Here is a 14,327-nt window from a genome sequence, read left to right as displayed (position 1 = left end):
CCCTGGATTCCCCTTCAACTCACATGTCTAGGGCTCGTGGAAATAAAACCCATGTCTCTAGCTCTGCCGCCCCTGAAGTCACTCCAAGAAAGGGGAGGGTGGGAATTATTAAGGCAGAGAGACTAAACAAAGAAAAGGAAAGGCAGGGCTGATGTGGGAGTGGGCTGGGCTCCAGGCAGCCTCAGAGGAGATGTTGTCAGCTATCCTTTGCGACCCCCAGCCAGGAGGGACACGGCCCAGGGTCTAGGCCAGCGCTGCCCAACAGAAATACAGTGCGAGCCACATATCTAATTTTAAAATTTCTAGTAGCCACATGAAAATAAGTACAGAAACAAGGGAAATTATTGTAAATAATCTATTTTATTGAGCTTGATATATCCAAAACATTTCATTTCACCATGTAATCAATTTAAGAATATTAAGCTTTTACAATCCTTTATCCTACTAAGTCTTTGAAATTGGTCAGTACTTTACACTTACAGCCCATCACGGTTTGGACCAGTTACATTTCAAGTGTTTAACAGTCACATGCAGCTGTATGTCACCCCCAAGTGGGCTATAGGCACCTTATTAAGGGGTGTGGCTCAGGGATCTCCCAGCCCCAGCTGTGTTTCTGAATCTGCCTGATCCACTTTGCTGAGGCTGGTAACACCCCTTTGGCCTTAACTGGACAGGTAAGGGATCTCAGGTGCACTGACACCTGCCTTAGGTCCCAGTGGTCCCCCAGGTATCCTTTACTTGGGTCCTTCTCCTGCCTCAAGAACGCTGGTCCCAGGGTCAGCAGTAGATGTGACCATCACAGCCTGCCTCTGCTAGCCCATATAGGCCATTCTTGTTCTTTTTTTTTTCCTTTTCTTTTTTTTTTTTTTTGCGGTACGCGGGCCTCTCACGGTTGTGGCCCCTCCTGTTGCGGAGCACAGGCTCCGGACGCACAGGCTCAGCAGCCATGGCTCACGGGCCCAGCCGCTCCGCGGCATGTGGGATCTTCCCGGACCAGGGCACGAACCCGCGTCCCCTGCATCGGCAGGCGGACTCTCAACCACTGCGCCACCAGGGAAGCCCCATTCTTGTGCTTTTTAGCACATACTGCTGGAATTATTGAACACGATCCATGTCACTTGGGTATTAGAAGTATTAAGGAACGTCACACATACTGTCTAGTTCTCCAATGTCTCTGTGGCTCCTTCTGTGCTATGGATTCTGACCCAGCTTTGGGGTCTGGGTCAACACCACCATCTCTGGGAAGTGACCCCTGAGAGCCCCTCAGAGAATTCATCACACCTTCCTCTGTGCCTCCCTTGCCTTGTCATCATACCCCGATCACTCCATCTTCCAAACTTTAACCCACAGTAAGAGTTAAGGGGGTAGGGGGTCGGGTCTCACTCACGGTGACCCTTAGTGCCGAGCACAGAACAAGCTCTCAACGTTATGTCCCCTGAACTGAACAAATGGAACTGGGAGCCTCCTGATGAATCTCGCTGTGATTACGCCACTGCGACTGCCTTCCAGCACTCCATTCCAAAGCACCTACCTGTTCCACCCTCACCACGTTTTGCAACATCCCCCTAAGTCACGATCTGGCTGGCTTTGCAAGTTCTGAAAGAACGGTAATCTTTATTCTCGCAATCTCCCACCACCCACCTCCAAGAGCTCAAGGACATGCAGATCTCACATCCTTGCCCCAAAGTTACCTGTGACGGGCTGCTGCCGGGGTCCACCAGGTTCTGGCATGCCATCTGGATAGCCTGGTTTGCCCTGGCAAACTGGATGGGGTCCACAAGGCCCTGATGGCCTGCCTGGCTGTTCGGATCAGAGATGCCAACGAGGTATGCAGCCTGGAAGGGAGGACGTAAACCACAGCTCAGGCTCGCTGTACTCCTAGATAGGCCTGTGGGGGAGTGTGGTCCCACAGTATACATACAACAGTCATTCTCAGGTGCTCCCAGTACAAGGTGGTCAGAGTCATCTCATCAATAAGAGTTTAGGCATGGACAAGCTGACACTCGCTTGGGCCAGGGACATGCCAGCAGGAGTTTGCTACGGGCTTTTGGGAACAGTCTCCTTGTTCTTAAGAAAGCCTCAAGAAGCTCTTCCATGGGGCATGACCAAGGATGGATGCAGACCTGAGTGCTCTGGCAGCCACCTTATGACCATGAGGGGGACCAGCCTCAGCATGGAGCTCACTCTTTGGCGGGCAGATGGCAGAGGGGAAAAAAAGTGGGTGTAGACTGATGGTGTGGAGCTACTGGGTAGGCCAACCCTGGAGCCTGCCCTACATGAGGATTTCTCATCTCGTAGCCTAAGGTATCCTTATCGTTTAGGCCAGTATTTGAAGCGGTAAGTAAGAATGAATAAAATGGTTCAGAGGAAAAAAACCGCAATATTTGGTCTCCAAGAGGACAAGAGGCTACAAGAGAAGGTCTTCTCATCAAACCCTTTGGAGGTGTTAGCCAAATAACAGGGAGAAAATGAATCTGTGAGGGAAAGTTCTAACCTTAACTCATTTCCCCTGAGATATGAGGGGCCAAATAAGGGAAGGTGATTTCACCCCCTAAACTAGGGATGTTTTTCTTTGGTTCAATAAAATCTTCTAGGCTCAAGGCAATTGTCAAATGATAAATCCTTCAAGGTAAATGCTGACATTCTTGGAAGTTCAGTTACATGAGCACAGCAATTATTGGAAACACACAGCACAGTTGAAGACGAGCCAGGAACATGCCTGATCACGACTCTGCGTGATGGCATGCAATTTTTTCTCCTTCTGATTCTAAAAAGAGCATGACTAAGACTTTTGCAACTCTAAAGCCTCAGAGGGAATTTGAATTGTGTCATACCTATTTTTTTCCCCAAACAACTTATCTGTAACAATGACCTTAAAAAAAAAAAAAAAGAAAGACCGGCCTCTGAACCCTCAGGCTGGGTCTGCAGGGTTCAGTGTTCTCTCCAGGCCGCTCTGCTCCAGGGGTAACGGGCTGAGGTTTTGCCTAAATGCTCAGCCAGCGAGAGCCACTACCTTCTCCATGGTTTCCGTGGTGATGGGTGGAGATGGAGCTGAAGCTGAAGCCCCTGCGTGCCTCCCACAGGGACCCGGCACAGGACAGGGCTGGAAGGCCTGCATTGTGGGGCATGGGGACCCGTGCCTTACCTGGGCTGCAGCTTCCGTCAGCCCACAGAGAGCCTTGGACGCAATCCCCACACACTCCCCAAAAGCAGGGAGGTCCCCGGTCTTGGCATTCTGTGAAATCCCTGCCATCGACTCTCCCAGAACCTGCAAAACGAACCACCGGCGATATTCCGACCAGCACTCCTTCAGACCATGGGGTAAAGGGGCTACCCGTCCAACTTGAATGTTCAAGGCCACTTAATTTACAATATTTGCCATTATTTTACTTTATTTGCAATAAGAAGAGATTCAAGATAGTGATATCATTTCTGTTCCGCAAAGAGAAATAAATAATGAAAGTCTGAAGCTTTCACCCAAAAGTTATCTATATCTCAAGGAGGTACAGTTACTATACACAGATCAATAAACTAAAATCTATACAGGGCAGCCCTGTATGGGTGAATGGTCTAAATTGAGAACTGTTAGTTCCCAGAATATAAAATCAGACATATCTACCGAGCTGTGGGTGAAGACCATAGCCAGAAAGCAGAAGACACACTCTTCCCAATATTATTCACTTATTAATTGATAGTCTTTAATTAATTAATTAATGTTGGGGGGCTGCATTGGGTCTTCATTGCTGTGCGTGGGCTTTCTCTAGTTGCAACAAGAGGGGGCTACTCTTTGTTGCAGCGTGCATGCTTCTCATTGCAGGGGCTTCTCTTGTTGCGGAGCACGGGCTCTAGGCGCTCAGGCTTCAGTAGCCGTGGCACGTGGGCTCAGTAGTTGTGGCTCGTGGGCTCTAGAGCGCAGGCTCAGTAGTTGTGGTGCACAGGCTTAGTTGCTACCGTGGCATGTGGGATCTTCCCGGACCAGGGCTCGAACCCTTGTCCCCTGCACTGGCAGGCGGATTCTTAACCACTGCGCCACCAGGGAAGTCCCTATCAGAGGTCTTTAAAATAACAGCTAAAAGGGATTTCAGTACTCAGAATCTAACCCAGAGAGGTCAAGCACCATGCACAAGGTCAGACAGAAGGTCACGCAGGCAGGGGCAAGGCGCCCGCCCCACATCTGGTGTTGTGTCTTCATGGGCCTCCTCATGCCCCAGGAAGGCAGGCCCTACTTTCCAGGGTCACAGAACGCTTTAGGGAGACTATCACATCCAAGTCTAGAACCCAACACAGAGCTCTTTGTTTGTCAAGAAGCCATCTTGGATAGGGAAAGAAAGAAATTCCATTCATCTTGCTTGCATTCATTTTATCCTGACTTTGAGGCATTCTCAAAAACACTGGTGCAATTACCATAGAGCAGTGTTTCTTGACCTTTTAAAATATTATTATTGCTCTGATAAGAAGTCTTTTTAGACCACCCCCCTCCAACTGCCACCCACGTTAAATTAAATACTAAGAAATAAGATCTTGTTGAGCAGGGTTAAGATTTGGAGAAGGGAGGACACAAACCTTTGTATGATCTTAGATACTTTCACCACCCGCACCCACCAAAAACCCTCCACAATTTTTCACTCCCTTTGAGAATGCAAGGCATGGATAGATGGTGAAAAGAACACACAGGAGGGTCTCATATAAGCCAAGGTCATTGAAGGGCTTTCCTCACTAGTGCAGTCCCAGTTGAAGGAAATACATGCTCTGACTCACAGTAAGACCCATCCCTCATAGGGTATGAGCAGTGGTTCTCATAGAGTGGCCCCTGGACCATATGGCAGGACCTGGGAACTTGTCTGAAATGCACAATCTCCCCCACCTTGGGATCTACTGAATCAGAAACTCAGGGGTGTGACCTAGCAAGGTGTGTTCAACAAGACCCCCAGGTGATTCCAATGCACAGCTAGGTTTGAGAAGCACCTGGGCAAAGGGCACCGTTACAAGGCTTTAGGACACAGGCAGCCATGCAGAGGGGCCACGGGCCAGTGCACACAAAGCATGTCTTGATTCTTCCCCGCAATGAGGAGGGAAGCTAACAGCACAGCCAGGCTTACCTTGGAGTTTTCCATTACACTCTCGATGCAGTCAAAGTAAGAGAGGTCACTAACAGGTTCATTGGGATTGTCCAACATCCCTTTGACAGTCTACAGAAGGAGAACACAACTTAAGAGCAAGCCTTATAGAACAAGGGAAACTCAACATAAAATACCAACTATCAACTTCCCCTCCATACACAGGATTCTGGTCATTACCCAGATTCTTGAGAGGAATTTAGATCACAGTGTCTATGACTTCAGATTTCCTGCGGGCAACACCACACTGATAGGGGTGGGTGTGTCTTGGTTAGCTTTGACAGAGAAAAGAATCTCTTATTTTCAAATGTGAAGGAGAAGCATGGTATCCACAGAACGGGGACATTTTTTTCGTAAAGAATCTGAAAGTTAGTGGGAGGCAATATACATTCATGGTCCATGAGTATAATTTCTCTGCTGGATAACTCCAAGTTCACATATCAAGGACAGGTTCATTCATTTCTTCTTGATTAGTAGGGACCTCAGTTTTCAATTCTGGGACCTTTCAGTGGGTAGGCATGAAAGAAGGTAATCCCCCCAAAACCGCCCACTGGAATGGTTCATTTGTTTTTAATTTTAAAAGTATAGAAAATGTTGAATCTTGTTTAGGTCTCCATCAAGGAACAGGGCATGGGGCTTGCTTCTTCTGCCTTTGTCTCCAGTCTGCTGAAAACCGTTGCTAGCTTTCATGTTGCAATAACCTTTGATCATCGTTTATGAGGGACTTTTCCAGGGGAGGAAAGTCAGGGGACATAGCCATCCATCTTCCTCCCCGTTGAGTGAGAAGATACAGTGGGACCTAGCAGACTTTGGGGCACAGCCAACAAAAAGACAAGGCCATGTGAGTTACTAAGGGTTGGGGGGAAGTAATGGTGAAACTGCTGAGTTAATCAGCAAAGATCTGAGGGAAAGAGGGCTGCATAAAGAAGGCATTCATTTCATTGAAGAAACTCCTCCCACTCCTTGGATAATCAAAATTGCCTTAGTAACAGCAACACTGAAATAGCCATAATTTTGGCAACCAAGGATACCATTAAGGCACAGAGTATGTGCATCTGGGCCAATAGACCTCATTTAGATCAACAGTCCACGTATCATTTATATTTGTGGGCCAATAGACCTCATTTAGATCAACAGTCCACGTATCATTTATATTTGCAAATGTGAACAGACCAGGATAGGGCAGTAACTCACCCAAGGTAGGAAACATTCTCCACTGTTTTCAGAATGCTTCAGTCCCCTGCTTATTCTCACTTTCGGTTGTGCCAATGGCCTCTTGCCATCGGCAGACTGGGCCTCAATCAGACCCTTCAGAAACTGCAATCAACCCCCCACCCCTAACATCTCTGGCACGGTGGGTATCCCTGTTCAGAAAACTAAAGGTACACTCGGTACAACCAACCCATATCTACTGAGATAACCATTTGCCTGTTTCAACATAACCTGAATTGGTTAGGACTGCTTTAGAGACAAGTAGGCACATTGATTTTATTCTTGCCCACGTATACTCTGTGGGTATAAATGAATTTTCCATTAAAAATAAACCCTAAGTATGAATATAAATTGATAAGCCCTACACTGTGTCTGGGCCACTAGGAGCCCCACAGCCACCTTGACTGTATAGTAATAAGTGTTACTCCTGGGTTTTCTCTAATGAGCTCCCTACATGTTACCAAATACAATGTATGGGAAAATCATTTTTACTCATAAAGCATATCTATTCCAGCTTCTCCCAAACACCCCAGAATAATCACTCCCAAACTTTTTAGGTAGAAACTGCTTATCTTCAGCCTACACTCAATACCATAGGCCTCTTCCTATATGAAATAAAGAATCCTTTAACAAAGCAACTCTTAGTGGAAACAGGGAAGCCGGGATGATAACCCCACCAAATCTAATTATTCTTTAATTCCTTCCCACTTGGATTGGAACTTTGGCTCCAATAGTTTCCCAGGAAAGATAAAAGGTAAGAATAGAGGAGAAGAACCTGACCCGGAGGGAAAGGACAGACACACAGACACTCTGAAATCCTCAGCAGCCTTTCCAGGGACTCACCTCGAGCTCCCGCAGGGCGTTATCACATTCCTTCTGGCCAGGAGCTTGCTGGGTGCACAGAGTGATGAGCTGATTGATGCTCTCCGTCACAGCTCTGCGACAAATACGGAAAGAGTGTTTTTTGTTTTGTTTTGTAAAGATCAACAGTAATTTCCCCAACAATGTTTTGTAGGTTCGCTAGGAATACAATTAATTCACTATAAAGGCTGTGGTCCCTGTGACAGCTCTTCCACAAGGCTCTAGACCGCCAGTCCCCGACCTTTTTGGCAACAGGGACCGGTTTCGTGGAAGACAATTTTTCCACCGGGGGGCAGGGGTGGGGAGTGGCAGATGAAGCTTCCCTTACTTGCCCGCCGCTCACCTCCTGCTGTGCGGCCCGGTTCCTTACCGGTCCTCGGCCTGGGGGTTGGGCCCCCTGCTCTAAACAACCAAAAATCAACCACAGCCAGGGAAGAGAGAATGAGAATCCCTACCTTGCTTCTCATTATCCATTGATTTACCCTTAAAAGTATCAATACTAATAGTTCTCTTAAGAAAGTGTGGCTATCTTTAATATATTCACAAGAAGGAATTCACAAGAAGTTGCAAATGGCAAACAGCTCATAGTAACACTGTTTTCAGAATCCTTCACTAGCAGCCCATAGGAATGGGATGATCTGAGCTAGGCTATTTTGGACAGCCTTTGTACAGTTTGGACTATTTCGTATATTTTAAAAGTCACACTGTAAACTGTGCCTTATGGTTTTAAAACCTCTTCTTACCATTCATTTCTACATGACTGACCAGTTCCTAGAAGCTATACCAAAATTATTCTTTAAAAGAGCTATTTTCTTTGTTAACATTAATAGGAATCAGAGATTCTCAGATGATTTTACATGTGTTTCCATTCTTCTTAGAACTTAAAACACAGCCCAGATTTTTTTCTACATTGGCTAGGGTTCCACCCCTCCTGGACAGCCTCTGTTTAGGTTGCCATGGACGATTTATAAAGGCACGGTCCATTTGAGTTAATTTCTTTAACAAGGTGTGAAATATGGATCCAGATTTTTTTTCATGGGGGGGATATATGAAGTCTAATTATTCCAGTACCATTTAAAATGCCATCCTTTCTGCACTGAATTGCTTTTTTAACTTTGTTGACAATCAGTTGGCCATATTTGTGTGGGTCTACTTCTGGACTCTATTCTATTCCATTGACCTGTGTGTCTAACCCTTCACCAATACCACACTGTTTTGATTACTGTACCTTTACACTAAGTCTTAAAATTGAATACCCTTGTTTTTATAAATGAAAAAAACAGACACACACACACACACACACACACACACACACACACGAGATAATTCCCTAAGGAGATGCTACAAATAAGAAGCAGAAATAAGACTTAAACTCATGTCTATCAGACACAAAGGCCAGATTCAAAACCATTTTTCTGCAGGGTCATAACTGGTCCATAGTTTTGGCAGGACCCTGAATTCTCTATTCACAGTCAGTTAACCATTGCAGCTAACAGGCAACTTAAAATAAAACAAACAAAATCAAAATAGGACACACATTGCTGCTAATCATTAACACTGTCTAATATAAAGATGTCTCATTTTATTAGTTAAATTGGCTTTGCAGCTTCCCACAGAATATCAAATTAGGTGAAAAAAGATGTTGCCAATGTACAAAGGCAATCAGCTTAACTATTTGATGAGGAGCTACTGCTTTGAATTTTAAATTTAGCTAGAGTGATGGGAAGAAGAAAAACATTCCTCAGCTCAAGAAAGAATCCCCAAATAGTTTGTGTAAGATTAACTCTAGTGACTCATTTATTTGGGGAAAAGTGCTTAACTCAGTAAGGTGTCATGGGGAAGCACTGCCTTCCAGGTGCAAAGCAAAACAAGAACAACTGAGATAGCAGGACAGTCTCTAGTTGGGACCACCTTTGGAAGGTGCAGTTCATGACGTATTCACTGGAAGGGTCCCCCAGAGAGTCCAACACCATTTTCTGTAATGGCAGCCTTCAAGACATACTTCGGAGTGGACAGGCTGGATGTGTCAACATAACAAAGGGTACAGCCCTCAACTGTGGTGACACGAGCATTTGGGGAATATTTCCACGTATCACACAAGCTTTCCATTTGGCTTATTTCTTTCAGTGTTTCCTGTGTATCTACATTTTAAAAAAGCTAGTCTTTATATAAAGATTTTTCCATTAGAAACTAAGTGTTTACAGGTATTCCCTGGCAGTCCAGTGGTTAGGACTCTGCATTTCCACTACCATGGGCCCAGGTTCAATCCCTGGTTGGGGACCTAAGATCCCGCAAGCCATGCAGTGTGGCCCCCTCCAAAAAAAAAACCAAAAAACCAAAAAAAACCCCAAAACTAAGTTTACAATTGGTAAATCCAGAAAATATATAGCTATTCACTGTCCTTTCAACTATTTTTAGAAGTGAAAAATGTTCAACTAAAAACTTGGGGTAAAAAAACAACAACAAACAGACTAAGAGTTTGTGGTTGGATAATCCTTAACAGTGTCAGCACAGCACTGCATGTTTGAATTAGTCACTTGGGTAATACTGATCCATGACTAAAAAGCATTATTTAGGTATCATTTATCCCCATAACTCATTTTAGAGTCTGGATTGCATAGCTAAATAAACTTAGTGGCACAGAGGCAAATGGTTATATAGATTTGACAATGGGAAACAGTATTTTCATGTTTCAAACTACGGTACTTATTTATAAGAGCAAAGGATTAAAGATAACCCAAATATGCAATGATAAAGGACTGATTAAATGTATAGTCTACAACAGAATTCTTGGCACCCATTAAAAGTCACGATATCATATTCCTTATATAGAAAACTGTATATAAAATGTAAAAACCACATAAGCCCATACCTGTAAGAATATATATATGCATAGAAGAATGACAATGACGTATCACAATGTTAACAGTGATTTTATAATATTATTTTAAAGCAGATACCAGTAAATCTACTAAAGCATTATGAATTAACCTACTTACACTGTTATAAAAATACAGCCACAATTAGCTGCATCCTCCCTTTGTTCTATGTAAATCCAAGTAGGCTTGAACTGTAGTTGCTTTTATTTTCCCCACACTTTTTGGTAATGATCAAAGCCATACAAGTTTATTTTAAAAAATACAAAAAATTAAATAACTGTAATTTTACCATCTAGAGATAGTGTTTTCCTGTAATTCATTCTTTATCTAAGAAGCATATTTAGCCACTCTCGTTTTTTAATAAATTGGGATCTACAACCTCAGATGTTAAAGGCTTTCTAACCTACAAATCATTTAGCATTTAGAGATACTAAATTGATTCAGACAGGAGTTTGTGAGCTCTGGAAGGAAATTTTATATGGATATAGATTTGGGGCAGAGGTGAGAGAAGAATATCAACCAGTTTGTGCTTTTGATTATTTATTAAGCTCAAGTCGTCCAATAGCGAGCTTGGAGGGGACTAGAGCAACTTCAGATGATTCCCTTCCTCAAAGGAGGATGTGCTTAGAAAGGCAACTTAGAGCAAACTGAAATTCACCTGTCTGTACTCCCTGGGTCCTACCATGCACAAGGCATGGGGAGTAAAAAAAATAATACAGTTTAAGTCTCTCTAGGAAAGCAAGGTGCTTGCAATCCAGTTGGAGAGGCAAGACAATGAACAGACAAGACACAAAGGTGAGCCAGAGGAAGCAGTGATGGGGGTGTGATACCAGACAGGATCAGCCAGACACAGGCAGGACTCGCTGGGAGTGAAAGAAAATGGAAGCCTCGACCGTGGGCGTGGGCTCTGCCTATGAAGGAGGGCCCAACATGGACCAGAGCAATTGGAAAGTCAGGGCTCAGCGAGATCCTGATTTGGATTACGGGAATGGATCATTCTAGAGGAGACCGAGAGACAGAAGAAGGCCCAGTGTACATTTTTCTACTTTACAGCGTGGAAGTGCTGCTTGCTGGGACATCCTTTTTCACCATCTCTGGAGACAGGAAGACTCCTGCCTGGCAGGAACTTCAAAGCAAAGGGTGGTCCGGGAAGAGGTGCCTCCTGCAAGGTGCTAGGGAGCCCTCAGGGGACTGGAATGCAGCTGAACACCTGGCCTAGGATGGCCCTGATGCTGGCAGCTGTGGGCGTCAAGTCTTCAGCCTGGGAGTCCTTCTGGCCAGGGTGACTGTGGTGTGCTCAGCAGTTTGGGGAGGTGCTCAGAGTTAGGGCACTTCCTCCTTTTGCCACTGCCAACTGGTTTCCCACTTCCTTAACTAAGTTCAGGGAGCATCAGTCCAGCCCCCAGGCAGGGAAAAGCCTGATGAATGGTTGACAAAGGGTCTCCAGCTCCACCCAACTTGCCAGAAAAGAGCCAGAGCCAAGCAGTTACACAGAAAGAAGACAAACAAGTCAGGAACTCAACAGAAAATGACTTCGTCCCCACGAACATCAGAAACCAAGGGACCAGCTTCCTCAGATGTACCTGGGCTCAGATGCAGAATGATGAGCAGAGGGAAAAGCACACATACTCTACTGCTCTCCCAGAAGTAAACCATTTTTTCCTAAAGCAGGAAGAATCACGGAGACTAGAAAGAACAAAGAAAGGGTTCAAGTCTGCTGAGGTAGGAGCAGGCTGCGGCTGAGTTGGTCCAGGCCTGGGTCCCCACAGTAGCATGCCTGTGGGGCCTTTGGGGACATCCACATGAAGGACAGGCAGGCATGGCTGTCTCAAGAAGAGGGAGGGCAGTGGGACTGAAGATGAGGACGAGAGCAATCGGATCCCTGCTGCCCAACTCCAAAGGTACTTATGCACCAGACTGTTGTGAGGCCCAGATAGAATGAGGGTGGCATGCCCTGATTGTGCCCCCTGTCCTAACTCCACCAGGGCCGTCCCAGTCTTACAGTGTGTGCCCAGCACCCAGTGCTGGGCCGGGCCCTTATCAGGCATGTGGGAAAAATCTGTTTAATGAACAAATGAAGTAACAAGAGAATGAATGAAGGCACCCCAGGTGGGCAGAGCTTTACCCTCCAAGGGGAGCTGCCTGACTCACTTGACCTGGCTGGAGCTTCTGCTGGGAAATCACCCCAGGGAGCAGTGCTTGCCAGCATGGGCCAAGAAGCCAAGGAGAACAGGCCAGCAACTTCCTGCAGCTGTTCCAGCCCAAGACTACCAGTTCACGTGATGATTCTTGAGTGCTGACTTGGCTATGAAACCATCAGGCTGGGAATTCTGTCAACTGCTGAAAGCCAGGACAGACAGAGGCAAAGAAAGCTTTTTCACCTCGCCTCCAGGTCCCTTCCTCAACGTCACCACCAGGGGGCGTTCAGACACTCACAGAGCCAGGACACCAGCAGCATGCTTTGAGGTCCTGGATTCCCTTCGGTACTGGGCTTTCAAAAGGCCAATTTATACTCTCCCCTCATTCCCACAATTTAAGAGAGTCGACAACACGCTCTAAGTTGGAAACTGTAATTTTGAAACGATGTGAAAAATTTAAGATAATGAAAAACATCTGAGTTCAGATACCTGGCAACATTAGTTGCCTTACCCAAAGGTTGTTTGTAGGAAAAAAGAGTGATTGAGAGGGTTTTAGATCAGAAACAGCTGCACAACAGAGAAGACATCACTGTCCCTCTTCATCTCCACCATGACCCCAGGAGGGCACTCACCTAATGGAACAATCACAAACAAAGCATAAGATGGAGGTGGGGAGACGTGAGGATATTTTTCCCATCACCTAGTGGCTCTAGCTATCGTTTGAAGGTAAAGTATGTATCTGGGAATAAATGAAGAAACTCAAAGGTTTTGAAGGCAACTGCTCTGAAATTACCTAACCCCTCCATAAAAATAAAATAACACTACCAGCAAAGAGGAGACCAGAGACAGGTTTTAACCAGTGGTACCATGCTACCTTATATATCGAGAACTGAACAGAGCTCAAGGACAAGGTAGTCTGTACACATCCCTATTGGGCAAATGGGAAAGTTTAGACAGGTTGAGTGACCTGACCAAGGTAACCTAGTCAAGCACTAAAGCTTGTACTAGAATTCAGGTCTCCTGATTCTAACAACTTAAAAAAAGCCAGGAGAGGGGGGCTTCCCTGGTGGCACAGTGGTTGAGAGTCCACCTGCTGATGCAGGGGACACGGGTTCGTGTCCCGGTCTGGGAAGATCCCCACATGCTGCAGAGCGGCTGGGCCCGTGAGCCATGGCCGCTGAGCCTGTGCGTCCAGAGCCTGTGCTCCGCAACAGGAGAGGCCACAACAGTGAGAGGCCTGCGTACCGCAAAAAAAAAAAAAAAAAAAAAAACAAGGAGGGAGAAAGACATTAAAAAACAAATATGCAAACAAAACCAAGTTTAAAAAAATTTAAGTAGAATTCAAGCCATGCGTTTTAAAAATCACTAATCTGCACATTTTGAAAATGTTTCCAATTATGCTATGTGTCCTAATTGTCCTGCATTTAATCTCTCACTGCTGTTAGTTTTCCTACATATAAAGTGATATCAAGAAATGCTACGAAAACAGGCCTACACTGCCACAGGAAAACAAAATACCCTACCCTCTTGGTTCAGGAATACGAATGAGGGATTGCCAATATAAAATTTTCCTGGGCTGTCGTTGCAGTTTCTCCAGCTACCAGCACTCTATCACTAGTTATTGAACTAAACGGCAGAGTGACCCTGGAGCAGAAATTGTCTTGTATGACCCACTTCCTCAGGTGAAAACAACAGGAAAGAAGAACGTTGACCTTACCCCAAGTTCAGATTCATGTTTTAACATATTTCCCCAAACAATTTACTCCTCCACACCACCCCATTCATTCTGAGCTAGAGCCCTTCTGCACGTGACGAAGTGAACATGTTTAAATCCATCTAATTAACATTGGTGCCAGGCACATAGTAAGACTCCAGAAATGTTGAATGGCTAGTTGAGTGTCGGGTTTTTTTTGTACTTTTCAGCATCTTCTGGTTTCTTTTTAATGAACTTATATTACTTCCATAATCTGAAAGATAGTAATACTACTTTCAAAAAAAAAATCTAAGCCACTACATTTATACATCAGTGGGGGCCTTAAGACTAAGCAAGTCCTCCTGAAAAGGCTTTAAGAGGAGACAGAAGGCATCTTTAGGGGAGAAAGTGCATGCAAATGAGCCCG

The 14,327-nt window shown here is 45.2% G+C and overlaps 1 protein-coding gene across 4 annotated transcripts in view; it reads right to left on the bottom strand.

Moving 5' to 3' along the window:
- Positions 1-14,327, bottom strand: part of TLN2 (talin 2) — a 449,584-nt gene that overhangs the window by 86,699 nt on the left and 348,558 nt on the right. For all 4 annotated transcript variants that reach the window (XM_081228039.1, XM_081228042.1, XM_081228041.1 and 1 more), the window contains 4 exons: positions 7,173-7,266; positions 5,100-5,189; positions 3,146-3,268; positions 1,692-1,835 (listed from right to left, as the gene is read on the bottom strand). In XM_081228039.1, the coding sequence (XP_081084165.1) occupies positions 1,692-1,835; positions 3,146-3,268; positions 5,100-5,189; positions 7,173-7,266 (451 nt within the window). The remainder of the gene's footprint in view (positions 1-1,691; positions 1,836-3,145; positions 3,269-5,099; positions 5,190-7,172; positions 7,267-14,327) is intronic.

This window comes from Mesoplodon bidens (genome assembly GCF_964165515.1).
Source record: "Mesoplodon bidens genome assembly, chromosome: 3".
Classification (NCBI taxonomy): Eukaryota; Metazoa; Chordata; class Mammalia; order Artiodactyla; family Ziphiidae; genus Mesoplodon; species Mesoplodon bidens.
Note: the sequence above shows the minus strand (reverse complement) of the source record. Positions and strands in the feature narration are given on the sequence as shown.